This window comes from Xyrauchen texanus, chromosome 15 (assembly GCF_025860055.1).
Source record: "Xyrauchen texanus isolate HMW12.3.18 chromosome 15, RBS_HiC_50CHRs, whole genome shotgun sequence".
Taxonomy (NCBI): domain Eukaryota; kingdom Metazoa; phylum Chordata; class Actinopteri; order Cypriniformes; family Catostomidae; genus Xyrauchen; species Xyrauchen texanus.
Genome location: NC_068290.1, coordinates 25871722 through 25896181, shown reverse-complemented (window position 1 = coordinate 25896181; position 24460 = coordinate 25871722). Strand labels below are relative to the sequence as shown.

The following is a 24460-nucleotide window of genomic DNA, read 5'->3' as shown; positions in this document are numbered from 1 at the left end:
AGGTTCTCCTCCCGGCCCTCCACCAGAGATAGAGTGGTCTGCTTACCAGCTCCGGAGCAAACATCTCGTTCCCTGGGTTGTCCGTCCAGGGGCAAATCCAGTCCACTGCCTTGCAGAGAAGGTAAAAGCTGCTGATATGCGCTCTGTAGAGATGAGTGAAATAGTAAGTGAATGCAGCTCGCTGATCACACAACCACTCAGCTCCAAAGACAAAATCTAAATGGACAGACGCATATTTCCCTCCCTTTATACCCGTATGTCTGGGTAAGGGACATGCAAATTCTGTCTGCCAATTTCTCATTGGCCTTTTCTCAAGTTCAGAGATGCGCAAGGCTCTCAAGAGAGACCCCTAGTGTCGCTTCTTCGACACAAACGTCGAAGTGAGCGACAGACGGGGAACCTTGATTTTTGCTTTTTTTTTTTAAGAACAGGAGGGAGAAGTTTAAATAATTTTTCGTGGGAATCAATAGTGTGCCACAAATGCTGTCGATTGAGCATAACTTGTATTGAACCTGGAATATTATATTGCTGCAGCGAATTATTTTAAGTAGACTGAATAACTTTACAAAATAAGAATAAGAGTTTTTTTTTAAAACAATGAAAGTAACAATGAATATAATAAATGCTAATGATTGACAGTGAGGAACTCAACTGTAAGTGGAAAACTTGTGTGAATATTGTGTGGCAATGTTTGTCTCTGTGGGTGATGCTGCTGCACTGCATGAACCTTAAGATATTCTGATATATTATTATTTCTTTACATTTGTAATATACATTTTCATATGTTTCCTTGTCTCTTCACCAGACCTTGCCCCTTCTCCACCAGATCCCATTTATACATCTGTCTCCTATTCATACTCCCCTACAGTTGACATCCCTTGTTCTTTGTCCTCTAACATCCCCTGGGCTGTTGTAACAAACTTTAGCCTCCAGAGGGGTAGCTGGATTTTCACACCTCGCAGTGACCAAAGCCAGCTGCTTGCAGTACCTCTTCTCATCCTAAGTGTTCATCCGAAGACTACATGGAACATCACAATGAATGCACAAATTGCTGTCCAGGGACGAGAGTTGAAAGATCAGGATCTATCAATTCATAAGCTTCTTGTATCGAAGAAAATTAGAGGGGAGTATACCTGTAGTCTGAAATTCATGAAGAAGACCCTCAGCAGGAAGGTGCAAGTGGAGGTTCTGCAGGTGCAGATTCTGCAGGGTATGTGAAAAATAAAAACACTTTGGATGAATAAAGTATCACCGAGGAATTCACATTAAATATTGCAAAAATATAGCTGATAACAAGAGGCTAGTTGTCACAGTTTTTACTCCAGTAAACAACAAACAAATATGTGTCCACGGGACGTAGACAATGATGCTTTCTGCCTATCAATCAATTTGCGCATTCTCATAGTATTGTAGTTGAAACAAATAATGCCATTTTTATGACATGTTGCTCATAACAGTCGTCAGTTGAGGGCACTATTATGCTGCTGTTGTTTTTGGTTTAAGCTGAAGTGTGTAACTTTTCCTGTGTTAAAATACTTTCTCTTATCAATTGTAGGCCAATTGTAGGTTTGGCTATTGTAAGGGGGTCCACCTATCGGCCGAAGGATGGAATCCAATAGCGTTGCTGAAGGTCTCCTGCGTGTTCTGTCTTATCGTGCGCATTAAATAATGCTTTGATTATTTGATTTGAGTTCCATGTTTTATTAATCTTATCATTTATTTTTTTCTTTATTTCATCTGACTCCATTTATGAAAAAACCTTGTTGATGTATCTATGCTATGAATTTAAGTTTTGTATCTTATTATTGTTAGTAATTCTCTCTTCTAGACTGTATTTGTTATTTCAATGTTATTTGGGTCATGTGCCGGCCGGAGGCAGGTCCTTTAACTACAAACTCATCAGTTTCAGATATTAGTACGTTTTAGACGAAGTCCCTATTGGTTCTCGATTTTACCCGTTTAGTCTTATTTGGCTAAGTTCTACTATAGATTCTCGACTCATCGTTTAGCCCAGTCAATTAAGTTCTGTTTTGCAGATTCTCGGTCCTACTCTTAGTATTCCCGTTTAATTCTACTTGGCTAAGTCCTTATATAGGTTCTCGGTTTGCCGTATATCCTTTTACTTAACTAATGGGTTTCTTCAGAAGCAGCTTTGTTAAGCTAACTCTGATCATAGATTTGTAGTTAATAAGAAATATACAAAAAAACGTCTAGGTTACGTATGTAACCTCCGTTCCCCGATGGAGGGAACGAGACGTTGTTTCAGAGAAGCGACACTAGGGGTCTCTCTTGAGCACCAATATCCACCTCTGATCTATGAAAAAAGGCCAATGAGAAGTTGGCAGCCAGTATTTGCATATCCCGGCCCCGGACATACGGGTATTTAAGCGGCGCAAATACGGGAGTTCATTCAGGATTTATCTGAGCGGAATGGTCCGCCACAACAGTGGCTCGGCTCAGCGAGTGGCGGGAAGACACAGCGTCTCGTTCCTCCATCGGGAACGGAGGTTACATACGTAACCTAGACGTTCCCCTTCTGTCGCTCTCTCCACGTTGTGTCAGAGAAGTGACACTAGGGGTCCACTTATAAACGTGCCATGCGCTGAGCCGTGTACGTGAACTGCTGATACAGGAGCGAGCAGGTATTCTTACGTGCAGGATGACCAACTGTATCAGACTGCACGTACCCTTCCCCAATGCCCCATTCAAGCCATCAGAATCCTTCTCGTTACCCTGGAGGGGGGAACAAGGTGATGGCCACCAACCTGGGAACGGGCCAGCCTGGCTGGGCCTCTTTTCTCTCTATGTTTCTTGCATAGAGCAACTACGGCCGGGGCCCTTACACGCATTGAGGGAAGGGGGTCTTAGCCCTTCTTTCAGGGGGAGAAGACCCTGCGGAGGCCACGCCTACCCTGCAGGGGAGGCAAAGAGTGGCAGATACCTCACATGGCCTGTTAGGACCTATGTGGAAAAGTTGGTGCAGTGGTAGATCCAACCTCGTAGAGGGGGGATAGCGTACAGCACGGCGACCAAGGCAGCTGTAACTGCCTAAGGGAGACACAGGAGTCCGCTCGTGAGGGGACAGTACCGCGGAATTACACACAGGGGGAGTCCGAACAGGAGGCCTTACCTGTGGAGCACCTATTCCAGTACAGGGTAGATTGGGTACCCGTAGTGGCTTGGGTCGGCGAGTTCCTCCGCTGAACTGCGGACCCACAAGGGCTAGGGAGGAGTCAACCAGCGACCCGAAGATGAGATCTCCTGGGAACGGAGGCCCACTATTTTACCTCGGTTGAGGGAAAGGTTGCTAGGCGCAAGCGATTCACCCGATCAGATCGTCAGCGTGTTACCGAGTTCTACGGGCTCGGACCTGAGAAAACACGGTACTGACTCAACTCGGAGATTGTAGAATCTCGAAAAAGTGTTAGGTGTTGCCCAGCTCGCTGCTCTGCAGATGTCTGCTAGGGAGGTGCCCCTGGCCAGTGCCCACGAGGACGCAACACCCCTGGTGGAGTGAGCTCGGACCCGCAAGGGGGGGCACGGCCTGGGTGTGATATGCCAATGAAATGGCGTTGACAACCCAGTGGGCAAGCCTCTGTTTGGAGACAGCGTTCCCTTTCCGCTGTCCCCGAAGCAGACAAAGAGCTGCTCAGAGCGTCTAGTGCTCTGTGTGCGGTCCAGATAGATACGCAAAGCACGTACTGGACACAGCAACGAAAGGGTTGGGTCTGCCTCCTCCCGGGGCAGCGCTTGCAGGTTCACTACCTGATCTCTGAAGGGTGTAGTAGGAACCTTGGGCACATAGCCCGGTCGCAGTCTTAGGATCACTTATGTGTCTGCCGGACCGAATTCCAGGCAAGTGTTGCTAACAGAGAACGCTTGCAGGTCCCCGACCCTATTGATGGAGGCGAGCGCGATCAGCAGGGCGGTCTTGAGAGAGAGGGTCCTGAGTCCAGCTGAATCTAGCGGCTCGAAGGGGGGGTCTCTGAAGGCCTGTGAGGACGATCGAGAGATCCCAGGAGGGGAATAGGTTAGGCCGGGAGGGAGTTAGCCTCCGGGCACCATTGAGGAACCTGACAATTAAGTCGTGCTTACCAAGAGACTTGCTGTCTATCGTGTCGTGGTGAGCCGCGATGGCGGCGACATACACCTTGATGGTGGAGGGGGACAGCTTCCTCTCCAGCCTCTCCTGTAGAAACACGAGCACTGACCTAACCGCGCACTTCTGTGGGTCTTCGGCTTGGGAAGAACACCAGTTCGTGAACAGACGCCACTTTAGGGCGTAAAGATGCCTGGTTGAGGGGGCTCTGGCTTGGTTGATAGTATCTATGACGGTCGGTGGTAGGCCGGCTAGATCTTCCGCATCCCGTCCAGGTTCCAGAGGTCTGGGTGCGGGTGCCAGAGCGTGCCCCGTCGCTGAGAAATAAGGTCCTTCCTCAGGGGAATTCGCCAGGGAGGGGCTGTCGTGAGGAGCGTGAGGTCCGAGAACCAAGTCCGGGTGGGCCAGTAGGGGGCCACCAGAATTACCTGCTCTTCGTTCTCCCTGACCTTGCAAAGCACCTGTGCAAGAAGGCTCACTGGGGGAAATGCGTACTTGCTTGTGTGCCAAAGCATCTGCCCCGAGGGGAGCCTCTGTCCGGGCATACCAGAGCGGGCAGTGGGAGGTTTCTTGGGAGGCAAACAGGTCTACCTGGGCCTTGCCGAACCGGTCCCAAATCAGCTGGACCGACTGGGGGTGGAGCCTCCACTCTCCGCCGGGCAAGCTTTGTCTTGACAGCGCGTCCGCTATCACATTGAGGTTGCCGGGGATGTGAGTGGCGCGCAGTGACTTGAGTCGCTGCTGACTCCAAAGGAGGAGACGACGGGCGAGCTGTGACATGTGGAGGTAGCGTACTCCGCCTTGGTGATTTATGTAGGCTACGACCGTGGTGCTGTCTGTCCTGACTAGGATGTGCTTGCCCCGAATTAACGGGAGAAACTTCCTCAGGGCAAGGAAAACAGCCAGCAGCTCTAGGCAGTTGATGTGTCAACGCAGCGGGCCTCGGTTCCACTGGCCTGCGGCTGCGTGCCCATTGCATACGGCGTCCCAACCCAATTTGGAAGCGTCGGTTGTAACCAGAACGCGTCGGGACACCTGCTGCAAGGGTTCTCCTGCCCGTAGAAATCAGAGGTCTGTCCAGGGTTTGAAGGTTTGGCAGCAGGCAGTGGTAACTTTCACGTTGTGCGTGCCGCGGTGCCATGCTCGTCTCGGGACTCGAGTCTGGAGCCAGTGCTGAAGTGGTCTCATATGCATCAACCCCAGCGGCGCGGCCGCCGCGGAGGATGCCATATGCCCCAGGAGCTGTTGGAATTGTTTTAGAGGGACCACGGCACCTGGCTTGAAGGAAGCAAGGCATTTCAGCACTGACTGAGCACGCTCGTTGGAGAGACGTGCTATCATTGAGACTGAGTCTAACTCCAAACCGAGAAAAGAGATGCTCTGGACCAGGGTGAGTTTGCTCTTTTCCCAGTTGACCTGAAGCCCCAAACGGCTGAGGTGCCTGAGCACCTGGTCTCTGTGCGTGCATAGTAAATCGCGAGGGGGCCAGGATAAGCCAGTCGTCGAGGTAATTGAGTATGCGTATGCCGGCTTCTCGGAGCGGGGCAAGAGCTGCCTCTGCGACTTTCGTGAAGACGCGAGGGGACAGAGACAGGCCGAAGGGGAGGACTTTGTACTGATACGTCTGGCCGTCGAACACGAACCGTAGGAAGGGTCGATGTCGAGGGCGAATCGAGACGTGGAAGTACGCGTCCTTCAGGTCTACCACTGCAAAACCAATCTAGATGCCGGACGCCATTTGTTTCTGGGTGAGCATTTTGAACGGGAGTTTGGACAAGGTCTGATTGAAAACTCGCAAGTCCAAGATCGGTCGTAAGCCGCCGCCTTTCTTGGGTACAACAAAGTAAGGGCTGTAGAAAGCCTTCTTCGTTTTGGTTGGAGGGACAGGCTCTATCGCGTCCTTGGCTAAAAGGGAGGAAAAATGGCGTCCTCTGGACTCGTCTGAACCGGCCGGCCGGGGAACAGTCGTGGGGCTGAGGGCGGGGACACCGTGTCCGGGGAGCCGGGACTGTTGAGGCCTGAAAGCAGAGTGCCGTGAGAACGGCATTTGCGAGCCATGTGACCCAGAGACAAAGGAAATAGCTCTTTTATTGAGAATTTGGGTACGGGTGCGGCAAATGAAAAAACACAAGATTCTCCTCCCGGCCCTCCACCGGGGCGGAGCGGTCTTAACACCTCCGGAGGACGCCCTCGGCGAGCAGACGGGGCAGAGGCCGTGGCGGCAGACTTGCGGCGAGGCATGATGTGAGAAATGGCCTCCGTCTGCTTCTTCACCGTGGAGAACTGCTGGGCGAAGTCCTCGACGGTGTCGCCGAAGAGGCCAAACTGGGAGACAGGGGCGTTGAGGAAGCGAGTCTTGTCAGCTTCACGCATCTCGACCATGTTCAGCCATTGCTGAAGTTCCTGGACCACCAGCGTGGCCATCGCCTGCCCGAGCGCCTGCGCTGTGACCTTCGTCGCTCTCAGGGCGAGGTCGGTCGCTGAGTGCAGTTCCTGCAGCGTGTCGGGGTCAGGGCCACCCCCGTGCATGTTTCGCAGTGCCTTGGCTTGGTGGACCTGCAGGAGAGCCATGGCATGCAGGGCAGAAGTGGCGCGTCCGGTGGCACTGTAGGCCTTCGCGGTCAGCGAGGATGTTGCTCTACAGGTCCGGGAAGGGAGTACAGGGCGGCCCCGCCAGGTGGTAGGGCTTCCGGGGCATAGATGGAGCGCAACTGCTGGAATCGCCGTATACCCGTGGCGCGCTCCGGCGTCGAGGGTGGCGAGGGCGGATGAGCAGGTGGCGGTGTGATGAGTGGAGAAGGGTGCTCTCCACGAAGACGTCAGCTCATCATGCACCTCTGGGAAAAACGGGACCGGGGGGGTCAACGAGCATGCTGGGGTGCGGGTGGTCCGTGGGGGCGTACCCAGCGGAGCTGCACCCGCTGCCATCCCCAAATCGCTTCCATCGCCAACCGCATCGTCCTCAATCCTGTGGGAAGGAGCAATGCGGGGGGCGGCTTGAGCGAGCGCAACGTTGTCATGGTCATGTTCTCGCAGTGAGAACATGAACCATCCACAAACGCAGCCTCGGTGTGATCGCTACCCAGACACACGAGACAACGCCTGTGGCCGTCTGAAGCGTAGAGCACTCTACCGCATCCAGAAACAACACAGGGGCGGAAAGGCATCTTTATAAAGATGCGTCCTTAAAAGGACGTTCAACGCCGCTGTGTTTTGCTCTTTTAAAGGAAATTACTCTTTTAAATAAAATCACTCTTTTATGAAAAAAACTCGTGAGAGTTCTTTTAATCTGCGCTGTCTAAGCGCCCAGGGGCAGGAATGAACAGCCGTGCAAACAGGAGAAAGCCGCTGTTGTGCGCTGTAAGGTCCAACAGCATGCAGCAGAGGAATGACAGGAACTTGGTGTGTAACACGCAGCAATTGCAGACACGACCATCGGCTCTGAAGAAATTTTTCTGAATGAACTCCTGTATTTGCGCCGCTTAAATACCCGTATGTCCGGGGCGGGTTATGCAAATACTGGCTGCCAACTTCTCATTGGCCTTTTTTCATAGATCAGAGGTGGATATCGGCGCTCAAGAGAGACCCCTAGTGTCGCTTCTCTGACACAACGTGGAGAGAGCGACAGAAGGGGAACTGTCCTTCCGGATGAATTAAAAAGTAACAATTTATTTTACCAGGTAATAGTAATACATTCAAAAAATCCAATTAAAATAATAAATCAAATTCAAAATCATCAGTGAATAATATAATTAAAGTTCCATTCAAACATTTACAAAACTTAAGAAATTCGAATTACAATTACCTGGTAGAGAATAGCTACACACTTTGTCTGTGTGGGTCAATCTGGCTGCAGAGAGACCTTTCAATTCAAATTGCAATTACCATTACCTGATAGAAAACTACACACAGTAAACCATGTGGGAGATCTGAATTACAGATTTCTATTATTAAAAGTACACACATTAATGCGTGGGATCATCTGACTACAGAGAACCATGAACAATGTGTCAAATTTCCTTAAATACCCAAACCATAAACAAAGGGAATTTTGAGAGTGGTTAGGTTTGGAGGTCCTGGGGACATACCTCATTAACATACAGGCAGGGATGGGGACAGACCTCCAGAATTATACAGCATTTGGCAAAGACCTTATAACTTTGTTACTATTAGTTTTATCAACATGGGAAAGGGACAAATATACCAGTCGCACTGATACATTTTAAATTATACCACTCATGCCTAGTTACATTATTTGTTTTCATGGTTTTATTTGTTACATTTTCACATATACATTTTGTGTGTGTGCTCAGGTGGAGATTCTCATCTGTGTAAGAGTTTTATGATGTTGGTTCTTGCAGAGTTCTTTGACTTTTATGACATCTTTATTTCAGCCTTACACCATAAACACCGTCTCTGTGGCACTATAAAAATCCTCTATTTGTTTTGAGAAACCTGTCCATACCAGCACAATAAAATGTAATCAACCAATGGAGTTGTAGGTGGGACTATCTGTTTGCTTGATCTTCAGTGGCACTAGTGGAACAAACATTACACACTTCAGCTTTAATGTTAATTTAACATATAAATACATATACAGACATATACATTTTTTTAACATTAGCATTAATTATGATCAATAGTATTTTGATAAATTAACAAAATACGAATATGTGGTAATCGTTACTTTAAAATTATTTAAACTCATATGAGATGAAGACATATTAAGGTAGTATGACCAGTCTCATTTTTTGTCTGTAAGCCCTTTGTTATTTGACACATTTACTCATGGAATAGATTAATCTGACTACTCATAGTGCTCAATGGCATCAGTAAGTGAAAACCTTTTCTTCTGCGTGAAGCTTCATACACACACTAGGTATCAGTATAAGCCCAGCGCAAAATACACAAATAATTACAGAGTGCACTTCTTAGACAGTTTTGAAGTAGCTGTTTGAAACCAACATACAAAACCACTGCTAAAGATAACACACATTTGTGTAATTGTTCTTTTGATTCAAAAACCTGAAAACCAAATATTTACTTGGATTATTTAATCAGAACTCTCTAAATTTCTCCTTCTGTTAGTGCCCTCTTCTGCGGGATCTTCATTATATGAAGGCCAAAGTGTAAATCTGACATGCACATTAGGGCATCCTATGACCTCTGACCTTGAGGTGAAATGGAAATGTCCATCTTGCTCCACTCTTCCATCACTTAGCTCCTCTCCTCACCCTGCTTCTCTGTTCATCCCTGAAGTGAGAGTGCAGAACAGTGGGAAATGTATATGTGAACTCTGGAAAAATGAGAAGATGCTGACATCTGCTGAGCTATTCCTGAAGATTGGTAAGAAATGTGACAGAAATAGGAAAAGAGTGATGAATGTGCTGCAAAACTTGTAACTCTGCTTTTATCGATAAATTGTTTTGCAGAGAATGTTTCGGTGAACATCTGGCTTTGGGTTGCCATCAGCAGTGGAGCTGTTGTCTTCATCTTGCTCCTTGTTATCGTCATCATTGTCATTCGCAGACACAAAAAGGTTAAGATCTTAATGATATACACTCAAGTTTTTCGCTGTTCATTACAGACGACTTGTTTGTCAACACAAACACACGCACGCACACACACACACACTTGACTGTCATCAATAAACTTTTTGAAAGGAGAAACTGAAAAAGATTTTGTGATTCTTCTCAGCAGATGATAATGTCCAGACGACACAAGACCAGGTTCTGCTGCTGTAAAAAGTAAGTTTAGCAACTGTATGGTATCCTGTTTTTAACTTAAAGTGATGTCATAATTTACTCACCCTCATGTTGTTCCTGTATGACTTTCTTTCTTCCATGGAACATACAGTACAAGATGTATAAATCTTTGCGTCTCAGTTACCATTAATTTTCATTGCATTTTTTTTTCAATACAATGAAAGTGAATGGTGACTGAGGCTGTGCCTGTCTAACATCTTTTGTGCTCCATAAAAGAGAGAAAGGCATTTGGGCATTTGTAACAACGTTAAAGTGAGCAAATTATGTGAACTATCCTTTCAACATGTATACTGTTTATACAGTACATACATAAATCATCAACATCTTTGATTATCTTACTCTCTCTCAGTCCCCAACCAAAAGGATTCTACAAGACCTGAGGTTCCTCAGCTTTTCATATTTATAACTGATGTTACAAATAACCATGTTGATGTATAGCTGTCTGAGTTAAACTTCCCATTCCAGTGACTGCATTCATTTTTGGTATTTCTTTATTAGATTGTATCATACTCTCATGACCACATTGTAAATATCTGAACATATTTGATAAGAAGCAGAATAATAGGCAGGTTAAACAATATTCTTGATCATTTTTTAGGTGTAAATAACATGATATGATTTATCTGGAGGCTAAATATACAACAAGAGAATGTGTTATTCCTAAAACATTGAATCACTAGAAAAAAACATTAAATAAAATGTCACTGAAGCTTGGCACTGTAATATGTATATGCATTTTAGATTACAACTTTATACGCAATGCCAAACATACCTCCTAACACTGTCTTGAATATCCCAATGATGTTGTTTTTAGCTGACTATTTATCTCTCTAATGCTCTGAATGGTCTATTAACTTCAAACATTCACTTTTGTTTTTCTTTTCTGTTAATTCTTATTTTGAGAAAACAAAAATACTCATAATGTACAATAAAATACTATATGAAAAAAGAAATTGTGCCTGGGAGTCCCTGGACTTTTGTACATTTCTTTGAATTACAATAAAACTATGATATATTTAACACTTTAAGCTCGAATGGGCCTGCTGGCGGGCCTGCTGAGAAAAATATAATTATAAAATATTAATAACTTCAGTCTCAGAGGTGGGTAGTAACTCGTTACATTTACTCCATTACATTTACTTGAGTAACTTTTTGGGGAAAATGTTACTTTTAGAGTAGGTTTAAAAGTGGTTACGTTTTACTCTCACTCAAGTAAATTTCAAATTTTTTTTTTTTTAACTTCTTTACAATGTGTGGCAGTACTGTCGTTACATTACTGGGTTTAATTTTAATTAATGTGTAATTTGTTGAGAGATTATTAAATGGGACTTTTATGAGAGCGGAATTTCACAGCTGCAAGTCATCAGTGCAGCAGCATGAAACTCTTCAAAGTGAAACACATTCTTCGCTCCACACAGTGAAAAAAATAATAGTTTCATCATGCAATGCCTTCATTTAACACCAAGACAAGCTGATATTTCAAGATTAAAGTCACAGCTCCAACTTCAGGCAGTACGCTGAGGTACATTTTGCCTCTAATTCTAACGCAGGCTTTTCTGTGTAATGAGATGGTCATTTTCAGGGTGATTCTGTAACTGGGCTCTTATGACATCAGTTCTCTTTCATCATCTCGTGTTCGAGATCCACCTATGGGAAGGGCATCCGTACCTGACCTCTGCAGAAGCATCCAATTGCACCAAGTCTGGCTAGACAGACAGAAGCTGCGGTCCTATGCTCGGTAAGGTCCCTCCCTTACCTAAGGGCATATAACAATCTGCACGCTGCTGCTCCTCAGTTGACATTCGCTCTCACGACCTCTGTTTTTGTACTCAGCTCGGTTGAAATTAGAGTTTTTCACTCACCCGCCTACAGGAGGATACATCGCACAGATCAGCCTCCGCCTGACGTGATTAACCTTTTTTCAGCCAACTTAGCTGTTTATTGTTTATTGCAAGTCGCCCAAGCTCGCTCTAAACTACCACCAGGCTGCCCGCCTTTTCTCTCTCCTGCTCCACGCAAGGATTTTTCAGAGTTTTCGAACATTTATGGCATTTTCTAAGCCTCACGGCCTCCTCTGGGGCAGCCTATCGCGTGCCTGCCCGGCCGCAGGCGGTGCCCTCATCGCAGCCAAGGATTCCCATCCTTTATGTGTTGTGTGCATGGGTCTCAAACATGCGGAGGAGGCTCTAGAGTTTCCGGAAAACTGTAGCCACTGCCTGGCGCTGCCTAAAAACTCCGCCGGAGGCTCAAGGTCGCCGCTACCCAGTGCACCGACCTCGAACTCTCCGACTCGATGGGGGTAACGGTGATGACGACGCTGCCCTGGTTTCCTCCGGGCGTGGCCTCGCCAGCTGGGCTGATCAACACAACCCGAATTTCCTGAGGAGATTCTCTCAGTGGACCCCTCGCTCGCCAATGAGCCGGCTGGTTCTGGTGACTACGACGACGCGGGCCTTCTTGAAGGTTCGGAGGACGAGGATGCCATCCCGCCTTCTGTGACTCAGGCTAACGCCCCTGCAGCCCTCACCCAGTCTGTCCTCATCGAGGTTTGTGAGCGAGCGCCGCCGCCTCAATATCGAATGGCCAGCTTTACAAAGTGCCACTGACCAAGAGAGGGACGGTATGACGGAAACTCCTGGGACCCCTCCAGGCTCGAGAAAACAACTTCTCCCTGCCCTTCCTGCATGCCAAAGCATATGAGGTACTTTTGGGGGACCCGCTGGACCTAAAACACGGTCTCGCGGGCCTTGAAGTAAAGGACATGACGGCCCTTGGGATGGGTGACCCCCGCCATCGAGCCCTCTGTCGCCAGACACCTTAATCCATCTCAAGGTGGTCTACTTGCCCCCCAAACCTGTTCTCCTAACAAAATGGACCGGTTTTCTGCCTCTATACACCAGGCCTCTTACAAAGCCTCGGCCTTGGCCGCCAGAGCCCTCAATGTCTCCTCTCTTCTGTCTGCATACCAGGCTGAACTCCTGGTCGATATGGGGCAACAATTGGAAAAGGGACCCCACACCCTCTCTGTGGAAGGAGATTGTTACGGTGAATGACCTTGTTCTCCGTGAATGCCCGCCAGGCCGTCCAGCCTCGCGGGCGCTCTATGGCGCTCTCAGTGGCTGGAGAACGTGCTCTTTGGCTTAACTTGTCGGGCCTCCCTGACAGTGAGAAACGGCGATTAGTGGATGTTCCTGTAGAGCCTGGCCAGGCTCTATTTGGCCCTGCTGCCGCTTTAATGCAACAGCGTATGCGACGACAAGAGGAAGGAGGATCTAGCGCTAAAATTATGCCTCCCGAGGAGAGCTGCACCAGCCAGGCACCACCACGCGACCACCCAACCCTCCTGCTTCGGGCGCCCTTTCCATTACCCCGTAAGGCAAAGCCTCGAATAAGCCACCTCATCAGCAGGGTAACCCGCCTTCTGCTAAGCCTTGGGGTAGAATGTCTTCAGCTGCCGCGCCAAGAAACCCCCCACTCTACCCCTCCCGATTCTAAACGGAAGCGGCCGGCCTGATCCATGGCCTCAGGGGCTTTGAGTCCACGCTCGGGCCACCAGCCCCCGGACTCTTGTTCGACCCTCCAAGTTCTCAAGAAAAGGAGGGTTTCACTGGTGGGGTCAGCCCCCTACCAGTGGGTGCCCACCCTGTGTGTTCGGTTCAGAACCATGTGTGTTCCCCTGTTCAGCCCATATCAGGGAACTTCCATGTGCTGGAAGTGTTTACAGTGAGAAACAGTATGAGAGCAGTGTCACCACACAGCCCCTATTACATCTCTCCCACACACTCAATAAAGGCTTCGCCCAAGTGTTTCAAAAAAGAAAAAGAACACAAAAAATCACAAAAATCCAGCACAGAGAGAGAACATCTCTCCATTAACCCCTTATGTCGCCCCTATGTTGTCCACTAGATGGCGCCATTGTATTTCAAATGAGCAACTCGGGCATAAACGCAGCAATAAGCGCTTCCCCGCTCAGGTGGGCTCACTTGCGAGCCACACAACAGCTTGGCAGGCTGTGTCGGCTCCCGAAGTGGGTGATTCGAACCATAACTAAAGGGTACAGGCTCCAGTTTGCCAGGAGACCTCCACCTTTCGGGCGGCGTATCTTTTCTCACACAGAAAAGAGCTGCACACATTCTGAAAGAAGAAATTTCCTCCCTCCTCGTGAAGGGGGCTGATTCAAGTAGTACCCCGAGATCAATGCAATCAGGGGTTTTACTCCCGCTATTTCCTAGTTCCAAAGAAGGACGGCTCTCTCCGGCCCTATTATGGATCTCAGAGTGTTAAACAAACATTTGAGGAAATACAATTTCAGAATGTTAACACACGGCACACTCACAGCTCAATTCATCAGAACGACTGGTTCACATCAGTCGCATCTGAAAGATGCCTTTTTCCACATCAATATGTACGCTCAAGACAGGAAATTTCTTCGCTTTGCCTATCAGGGCATATGCTACTAATTCACAGTCCTCCCTTTCGCCTCTCGCTGAGTCCGAGGGTGTTCTGTCTATGTGCGGAAGCTGGCTTAGCCGCTGAGAATAACGGGTCTCAGGATCCTAACATACATAGACGCATTGGTTAATCATAGCCAATTCCAGGGAAGAGGTGGTGCAAGACACTCGCGGTGCTCACGCACATCACATCACTCGGGTTCAGAGTGAATGTGAGCAAGAGCAATTTCACACCTGCCCAGAGTGTTATATTCCTGGGTCTGGAGCTGAATTCAATCTCAATGCGCTACGCCTTTCACAAGAACGCTGCTGCTCTCTAATGAATTGTCTATCACAATTCAAGGAGGGGACGTAATGTGCCATATCGCAAGTGTCTCAGATTACAGGGTCTTATGGCATCAGCTATTCAAGTTTTGCCTTTGGGCCTTCTGATGATGAGGGCATTCATGAAGTGGGTTTTATCCTCCACTTCAGCCCATTACGCACCTCTGCCGCTCTGTCACAGTGACGCCGTGCACAGCAGCCTTGCGCCACTGGAGGAGTGCAGACATGTACGCACATGGGACCCCTCTCGGGCTGTTATGTTGCGAAAAGTGGTAACGACAGACGCTGCCCTTAACAGGCTGGGGAGCCACTCAGGAGGGCAGGACGGTGAACGGTTCGGTGGTCGAGCTGAACTTCGCTCAGCCCACATAAATTATCTGGAGCTCATGACCGTATGGAAAGCTCTGAATCATTTTCTTCCCCGCCTGCAGGGGCATCATGTGCTCGCTCACAGCGACAATACCACTGCAGTGGCACACATCAATCGCCAGGGCGGCATGCGCCGCCAAGCTTCATGCCCTAGCTCACAGGCTTTTGGTGTGGAGCAGGCGGCACTTCCTGTCGCTACGCAGCAACCCATGTTCCAGGTGTCCTGAACAGGGGCGTGACCTTCTGTCGAGGGGGAACCCGCCTCACGGAGACTGGCTGACTCCACCCCCAGATAGTGGGCATGTTGTGGGAGAAATTCGAAGGCTAACGTAGATCTCTTCAGCCAAAACTCCCACTGTCCTATGTTCTTCTCGCTAAAGGACGAGGACGCCCCTCGGGCGTGGACGCACTTGCCCACCCGTGGCCCAAAGTGCTGCTCTCACGCGCTTCCCCTGTGCCTGTTAATTCCTACCCTGGCCAGGGTGAGAGAGCAGGGCCTGTCCCTAATTTTGATAGCACCCAGGTGGCCCAAGGCACCATGGTTGGCAGAGATAATTCCTCTTCTGCATGCCCAACCGTGGCCCCTCCCTCTTCAGCACAGACCTGCTGTCTCAGGCTTAACGGGAAATATATCACCCACACCCGACAGGGTGGCTCTGTGGGCTTGGCCCGTGAGAGGACAAACTTAAGCTCGATGGGGCTCCCCCACGGGTGGTTGCAACTATACAGAACGCTAGGGCTTCCTCCACAAGGTCCCTATATGACTGTAAGTGGCAAGTGTTTGAAGGGTGGTGTGATGAGCGTGGTTCAACATCATATCAGTGTTCAGTCTCTGATATTTTATGTTTTTTACAAGACCTTATGGATAAAGGCAGGACTTTTTCCACTATTAAGGTCTACCTGGCAGCTATTTCCGCTTGTCATGTTGGGTTTGATGGCTTAACGGCAGGGCAGCACCCCTCATTCAGTAGATTTATGAAGGGTGCCCGCTGCTCTCTCCCAGTTACTAGAAGGACTGTCCCTGAATGGGACCTCTCCATGGTGCTGGAGGCTTTATGTCAGCCACCTTTTGAGCCCCTGGGAGGCGTTTCCTGAAAATTCTGTCTTTTAAGACAGCTGCTGCTCCTGGCCTTAGCATCAGCTAAACGTGTCAGTGACCTACATGCACTCTCTGTTCATTCCTCTTGCACTAAATTCTCTCTTAGTGGAGATAAGGTTTTTCTTAAGCCTAACCCGCCTTTATGCCGAAATGCTTCCCAGCATTCTCGCAGTGAGGTAATGGAGCTTTCCGCTTTTCACCCTCCTCCTTTTTCATCTGAAGAGGATCAGAGGCTGAATGGTCTGTGTCCGGTCCGTGTCCTGCGGGCTTACTTGGATAGGACCAGTGCTTTTCGGAAGAGCAATCAGCTCTTTATCTCTTGGGCTCCTCCTCACTCGGGAATCCCATTTCTAAGCAACGCTCTCACATTGGCTTGTGGAAGCTATAATTTTGGCTTATGAATCTTCAGGAGTGCTGCCTCCAGAAGGCATCAGAGCCCACTCAACGAGGGGCATGGCCGCCTCTTGGGCTCTGTTCAGGGGAGTTTCATTGCAGGACATCTGTTCTGCTGCCAGCTGGGCTTCTCCCCATACTTTTGTAACGCTACTACCGACTGGATGTAACCAGGACCCCGGTAGCTCATTCTGTCCTGGGGTGGGTTCTTCATAGCCCCTCCCCTGTTGGTTCCTTTTTCTTTATATATGTAATATATTTTATATATATATATATATATATATATATATACATATATGAAGTAGGGAAAAAGGGGTAATGGGCCGGTTGGCTGTACACATTCATGTCACCGAGCATGCATTAACATTCCTGCTGGGTGTTGTCTTTACTGGGTGCTGCTGGGCTGATATTTATGTTTGTGCCACTAACATGTTTCTTCAGCTCTGCCAGTACACAGTTCTCACTTGTGTGCTTCAGGGTTGCCATGTGTGTAATTACGGACGTGTCAAGCACCGCCTCCTTGGGGCTTACCGCTCCCTTTTCTGGCTTGCAGGACCTCACTGTGAGTGTATTGGGCAATCGGGAGCTGTCCATGTCTCCCATAGGTGGATCTCGAACACGAGATGATGAAAGAGAACAATAGGTTACTCACGTAACCTCGGTTCTCTGAAACATCGAGTGGAGAGATCCACTAGCTTGCCCCGCTTGCTGCACGAGAAGCTTAATATTCTTACTGAGGAGCAGCAGCGCTGCAGATTGTTATATGCCCTTAGGTAAGGGGCGGACCTTACCGAGCATAGGACACGCGCTTCTGTCTGTCTAGCCAGACTTGGTGCAATTGGATGCTTCTGCAGAGGTCAGGTACGGATGCCCTTCCCATAGGTGGATCTCTCCACTCGATGTTTCAGAGAACCGGGGTTACGTGAGTAACCTATTGTTTTTAAGTGTACATTTTTAAATCAGTGCAGCAATATATCAGTATCAGTGTGCTTTGTTCTGCATGTCATAAGCAATATTTATGCATTTACTCCGCGCCCTCGCGTGGGCACTGGAAACTATCACAGCTCTTCAAGCGGATTAACTGTATAAATCCATGTAAACATCCAAGTTGAGCTGAACTGGACCACAAACAGACAGCATTTCAATCGTCGCGACGAGAGTGGCTGTGTCCGCTATCGTTCACTCATTCACTATTTCCTATATAGTGAATGGCAGTTAGTGCACTATATCTCAGCATTAAGTGAACGAAATGAGCGAATTTGGACGTGAGTGTCGGAGCTCTGGGGCTGGTGCAGAAATGTCACATGTGAAATGTTTAAATACTTGAGCCTTGTAAGTTATTCTTATTAAATAATATATTAGTACAATAAATCTTCATTCTGTTTGTCATTTAATATATACTGAGTGTTAATATAAAGAGTAAACATTTTAAAATGCATCTGTATGTTTTGTCTCTCTATATGTTATTTTAATCCAGTAATGATTTGTCAAAAAGTAATTTAATACAATTCAGCATGAAATAAAATATTGCAGGAGTGAAGGAAGTAGTAAAGTCCTAGCTCGTACGTCTTCCCCATGGTGGATTGTGGGCAATTAACCATCATCGAGTGTACTTGAAATGTACACTTGAAATTAAAGTGCATTGTGGGTAAGAATGAGTGAACAAAAGTAGGGAACGAGTGGCTCACTCAGAATTCAGTCACTCCTACAAAATAGCGAAAACTCGAAATAGTGCTCTTTTTTGTGGATGGGGGTGGTTTCACACACAGCGAGTGTTCCACGATCAGGGTTTGTGCCCTATGTAGGTTGTGTACTCATTTAGAGAGTGGCGGTATGGCTGTACAGAACTAACGATCTAAATAGTTACTACACTGAAAAAAGAATCTACACAGGACTTTTGAAGCTATGAAATAGCAAAAGAAGGCATTATATTTCAGCATTTTATATAATGTCCTTGTGGGACATTTTCACGTTTTCACGATAATAATTACTAGAAATGTTTCCAAACCTTTCATCTTATTGACAAATTCATCCAGATCTGACAAGAACCCTTAAAGGAATAGTTCACCAAAAAATTACAATTCTCATTATTTACTCAACCTCATGCAACCCCAGATGTGTATGACTTACTTTCTTCTGCTGAACTTAAATGAAGTTTAAATGAAGAATTTCTCAGCTATGTAGGTCCATACAATGCAAGTGAATGGGTGGCAACCAGAGTAAGTGAGCAGAGTTGGAGCAGAGCGAGGAGTGGGGCTTTATGATTTTGCCTGGAGCGAGGAGTGGGTTTGTGTCATTGGAGTGCCATTGTTTTCTTTCGCTCCAAGAGTGCTCCACTAATGCTCCATCACTGGCAAAACACCTGTTAACGGACCTTAATGCAATAATTCACCACGTGTTAAGCAGTGTTAAACACTATTGGTATAAAGGAAAGATGGAATTTCTGATATAACCTGAAAGAATGTGATAAACAAAAAAATAGTAATTTAAAATCTAGCAGCACTTGGTAATGTTCGACCTCCAGCGCAAAGGTTACTTTCTCTTTCCGTTTTCGCGCTCCCTATTATTGAGTTAATCTTGTGGTAAAGCTTGACTTAACTACATGCTTGTGTCTTGTCTCTTTATTCCTGCATCAACTGCCGTTTATTGAAAATTAATGACGAGATGGCGAAGGAGAACACAAATGTGGAGGTCATTGCCATGATCAAAGGGTTGTTGTGAAATCCTAAAAGCTGTGTCCAGAAAACACAGTATAATCCATTCATATGTGGAGAGAAAATCTAAACATCATCAATACATACATTTATATCTCTCCCCTATTAAATATTTTGAATAATCATATCATCATTCTAATCTAATGCATCACAAGCTTAACTGTAGGCTATTATGTTTCACATTAAAAAGAATGTAACTTTTAATAACGCAAAACACCAACTGAACTAATCAACATGTTAATATTGCATAGTTTGAATTTAATCGATTGCCATCTGAATTTATTTTAGTGATGTAGGCTAATTTATGCGTTATACATTTGCAGATGAAGAAGCTCAGCAACTGTGAATAGAGGAAGACGTAAAAACGCTAGTATTTCTAAAAGTGAACTCTGTGTTAAACATATAGTTTTGACAGTCTTATCTAGATTTGATTAAAAAAAAAGAAAGTGTATAACATTCTGAGAATGTATTTTTTATTTTTTTCTCACAGAACTATAGGGCAAGGTTAATTAAAAGAAGTGCAATATTGAAAATAATAGGCAATAATACATAGACATTTTTTTTTTTGTAATTTATTAATTTGTTCTGGTAACTTTACAGTGGAGAGTTCATTTTGCCATGGAGCAAACACGGAGCAGGGTTTCTCTAATCCAGGAGCACGAAGTGGACAACCCGGAGTGGAGCTGGAGTGGAGAGATTAAAGAATACTTTGAGCGGGTAGGGGAAATTATTACCTCTCCACTCCACTCACATACTCTGGTGGTAACATTTTAAAGCTAAACAAACAAACACAAGTCAGCATAAAAGTAATCCATAAGATTCCAGTGGTTAAATCAGTATCTTCATAAGTGATGTGATAGGTGTGGATGAGAAATAGAGAGAGAGATCTCTTTCAAATTCTTCTTGTGTTTTTGGTTATTCACATTCTTCTCTGCATATCGCCCCCTGCTGTCTGGCAAAACAATGACAAATATTCTCACCACACCTATTTAATCCATGTGAGACATGGATTAAACCACTGGAGTTTTATGGATTACTTTTATACTGTTTTATGTGCTTTTTGGAGCATTAAATTCCTACAGAACTAAAATAATCTTTTAAAAATCTGAATTTGTGTTCTGCAGAAGAAAGGAAGTTATACACAACTGGGATTGTATGAGGGTGAGTTAATAATGCGATGATTTACCCAAAAATGAAAATTAGCTCTTTAAAGTGATAGCTCAGCCAAAATGTAATATTCTGTTATAATTTCTCTACCCTCATGTTGTTCCAAACCAGTGTGAGGCTTTGTATTATGTGGAACGCAATATATGTTAGACAGAATGTTAGGGACTGACAGTCTCGGTCACCATTCACTTTCAATATATATATATATATATATATATATATATATATATATATATATATATATATATATATATATATATATAAAACATTCACTGAAAGTAAATAGTGACTCATGCAAACACTGTCTAATATCTCCTTATTGTTTTGCATGGAAGAAAGTCATACAGGTTTGGAACAACATGATGGTGAACGATGACAGAATTTCCAATATTAATAATAATTCTGTAGTACGTGTTCAATGTGTATTATGTAATGGAATATAGGGGATTAAATGTCTATTATGTCATTTGTGAAACAAAAAATAGGTATTGTTTTAAAGATTACAAGCTGTACCTTACAATGCATGTAGGACATGACCATAACTAAACAAGTGCTTTTAAATTTGCAGACATATCAGAAGTCTTCTGTTTTGACTATTTATTAATAATTTTGCACTGCACATATTATTTTAATCAGTAAAATTTGTTTTACTCTCAGAAAGAGATATAGCGAGTAATAGCTTATAGCGAAGTACATGTTTTTGACATACATGTTACATGTAAACAGGTGTTGCTTAAATTCCACGTTTTCACCTATAACTTCACGCATCATATCAGTAATGTTGTTCCATTTAAGACTGGATAAAATATTAGTTTTATTTAAGTTTAATTAAAAAAATTACACAATTCAATTGGATGGAATTATGTGTCCAGATTAACAGTACATGATCTTCAGTGTTATGCAGCGGCTTCATGATATGCTTTGACAATTATGATACATTTATTTTTTAAAGGAACCTTACAATTTTCATAATTTTCTGTAAATATGAGTGTTGAAAAAAACACTATACAAATTAATATGACTTGACTAGGCTTGACCTCTTCACTGAGCTGCTATTTGTATCAATGTGCAGCACCCATTGCGGATTGTTATTTTTGTTGCATTGCAGCATTCTATTTACTGTTAGGGACCACTGTCTTAATGGAAGGATGGCATTTATTCTTTTACTTGAAAAAAAAATATATATATATATATATATATATATATATATATATATATATATATATATATATATATATAAAAAGGAACCCTTTTTACCATTATTATGTGGTGACAGTTTTATAAAAACAACAAGGCATTCGAGGCTGTGTCGTCATACTGTGAATACAGTCACGGCTGAAGGACGTTCCGCTTTGCATCATGCCCAACAACGTTTTTCAGCCGTGACTATTCACAATATAACAGCCTCTTGTAATTTATTGCTTGATTATAATCTGTCCAACATGAGCACTGCCATTCACAATCAGAGGAAAACAATACATATACACACACAAGCAACATCCTGATCAGTAAATCTATTTAATCAAAAATTATTATATTCATTGTCTGCAATAGCTGAATACATGACTGTATTAAAAGCTCCAACTAGAAGACAAGTTCATGATGTTCTCCAGTTTTCAAATATTAAAGGTAACAAAGAGTTGCTGACTCCACTGCTTTCTGTGTGTTTGTAAAGACAAGGAAAAGGCTATTTAAAATGTTTTGAGGGATTTTATTTATTTTTTTAATCTGAAGAAATTTGTGATTAAGAACCTGCATACAGATTTATGTAGAATCAATAAAGTATTACTATATAAACAGCGGTGTCTTGGCAATCAATATTTCTGAACAGGTTTACATAGCATATAATGTTACTTTAAAAGACACATTTTCTGATTGTAATCGACAAATAGATTTGCTCCAGATGTTTTTTCTTGATGTGCTCCAGATGTTTTTTCTTGATGTACTCCAGATGTTTTTTCTTGATGTACTCCAGATGTTTTTTCTTGATGTACTCCAGATGGTTTTTCTTGATGTACTCCAGATATTTTTTCTTGATGTACTCCAGATGGTTTTTCTTGATGTACTCCAGATATTTTTTCTTGATGTACTCCAGATGGTTTTTCTTGATGTACTCCAGATGGTTTGTGTGTGTGTGTGTGTGTGTGTGTGTGCTCCAGGTGTTTGTTTTTCACATTTTGAAACTCTTTTCACCTCAAGTAGCCCTAAAAAGAGAAAATCAACATTAAACTTATGTATTAACTATCTCTTCTGACTTTAATCAGCTTATAATAGTAAACATAGAGGGAGTGCAATTTCACTGGTCATTTGTACCTTGCTTTGGTGATTATGTCTTTAATGGTCGCTTTAAGGACTGGATCTACAGATCTATCCACCATCATTAAAAAATGTTCATGGCTGGCCAGAAATGTAAGGGTGGTCCGGGCCTGGTATCTATAAAGACAAGTTTAGTTAGGTACTTTTCATTTACAGAGCTACATCCCAGGTAATGATTAAAAATGTAACCTTAAATCTCAGCATTTTAGAGAGCATATACTGTAAAATAAATACCTGACTTCTGAAGCAGAGTCTACAGCCAATTTGCAGATGGCGTTAAGAAAGCGACCACTGTAGTTCTTCTTGGAACTGACTAACTTTGATGGTCCCAAACGTTCTGCCAGTTCTTTTAGGCAGCGAGCAGTGCACTCCCTAACTGCTGAATTTCGATGACTGTGCAATATTGCAGACAAATGTCCAGAACAGTTAATGCACAGCAGATAATTCTGATGTACTCACTTTGCTAATGTTCATTAATGTTGAAAATTAATGAACTTGAAAAATACATTCCATTAATGTTGAAAAAGTTACAAGTTCATTATTAGATGATATTATCACTTGTATTAAAAAATTACTAAAACTCATACTTCAGTCCCTCCTCTAGGACTGCATGCAGGACCCCGGCAGGACCACAGTTTTGTACCATTTTACGAAGGGCCCTGCTGACATCATCATGGATGAACTGACTTTTATCCACAGCCTTCTGAAGAAGGGCAGTGGCAGTGAGCTTCAATTCTGAGTTCATGCCACCCTTCAAGTGTTCGTAGAGGTGCCCCAGTGTTACTATAGCCTCTTGGGAAACAGCAGAGCGAAGGTTCTTAACCTAGATGGTGTCCAATTATGTGTAAGTTAGTTGAATCTACTAAGCATTTAAATCTGTATTTCAATAAGAAATACAGATTTAAATATCTTTGGGAATGTAATAAGAATAATTTATTCTTGTAGTTGTACTGTGAAATATTGTCAATCACCTGTTTCGAAACAGCAAGGCAGATAGCATCCAGATTTTCCACCAGGATGCCCGGCTGATGTTCTGCCATGACACGCACTTGCCTCAAACCTTCTATCTTCTTCTCCCTTTTTTTGTTAAAGACATAAACATATCGTTTTTAAATATGATCAGACTGAAGGTCTTCTTTTCTACTTAATGTCTATCTTTCATGGTTTAACCCTTAAAGTGATAGTTCACCAAAAATTCTCTCATCATTTAGAACATTGCACCAGTACAGATGTGTATGACTTTTTTCTTCTGCAGAACACAAACAAAGATTTTTAGAAGAATATCTCAGCTCTGTAGGTCCTCACAATGCAAATGAATGGTGGCCAGAATTTTGAATCTCTAAATATTACATAAAGGCAGGACAAAAGTAATCCACAAGACAGTGTTAAAACTATATCTTCTGAAGTGATATGATAGGTGTGGGCCAGAAACAGATCAATATTTAAATCATTTTTTACACTAAATCTCCACCTTCACTTCCACATTCTTCTTCTTTTGCTTTTTTGCCATTGCATTCTTCGTGCATATCACCACCTACTGGTTGAGGCTAGTCAAAGGTGGAGATCTGGAGACTTTTATTTTATTCATTTCCTTTTCTCCCCAATTTGGAATGCCCAATTCCCAATGCGCTCTAAGTCCTCATGGTGGTGTAGTGACTCGCTTCAATCCGGGTGGTGGAGGACGAATCTCAGTTGCCTTCACGTCTGAGACCGTCAAGCCGCATCACATGGCTTGTTGTGTGCATTAACGTGGAGATGTATTC

At 44.6% G+C, this 24460-nt stretch overlaps 1 protein-coding gene across 2 annotated transcripts in view; it reads left to right on the top strand.

Annotated features, from left to right (window-relative positions):
• cd4-1 (CD4-1 molecule) overlaps positions 1-10700 on the top strand; it is a 28466-nt gene extending 17766 nt beyond the window's left edge. Inside the window, exons 8-12 of one of the 2 annotated variants that reach the window (XM_052144618.1) lie at positions 806-1210; positions 9188-9445; positions 9532-9638; positions 9800-9846; positions 10214-10700. In XM_052144618.1, the coding sequence (XP_052000578.1) occupies positions 806-1210; positions 9188-9445; positions 9532-9638; positions 9800-9846; positions 10214-10244 (848 nt within the window). In that variant the 3' untranslated portion in view covers positions 10245-10700. Of the gene's footprint in view, positions 1-805; positions 1211-9187; positions 9446-9531; positions 9639-9796; positions 9847-10213 lie in introns of both variants that reach the window. The other variant, XM_052144617.1, reaches the window with a different exon arrangement.
• Positions 10701-24460: the final 13760 nt, after the last annotated feature.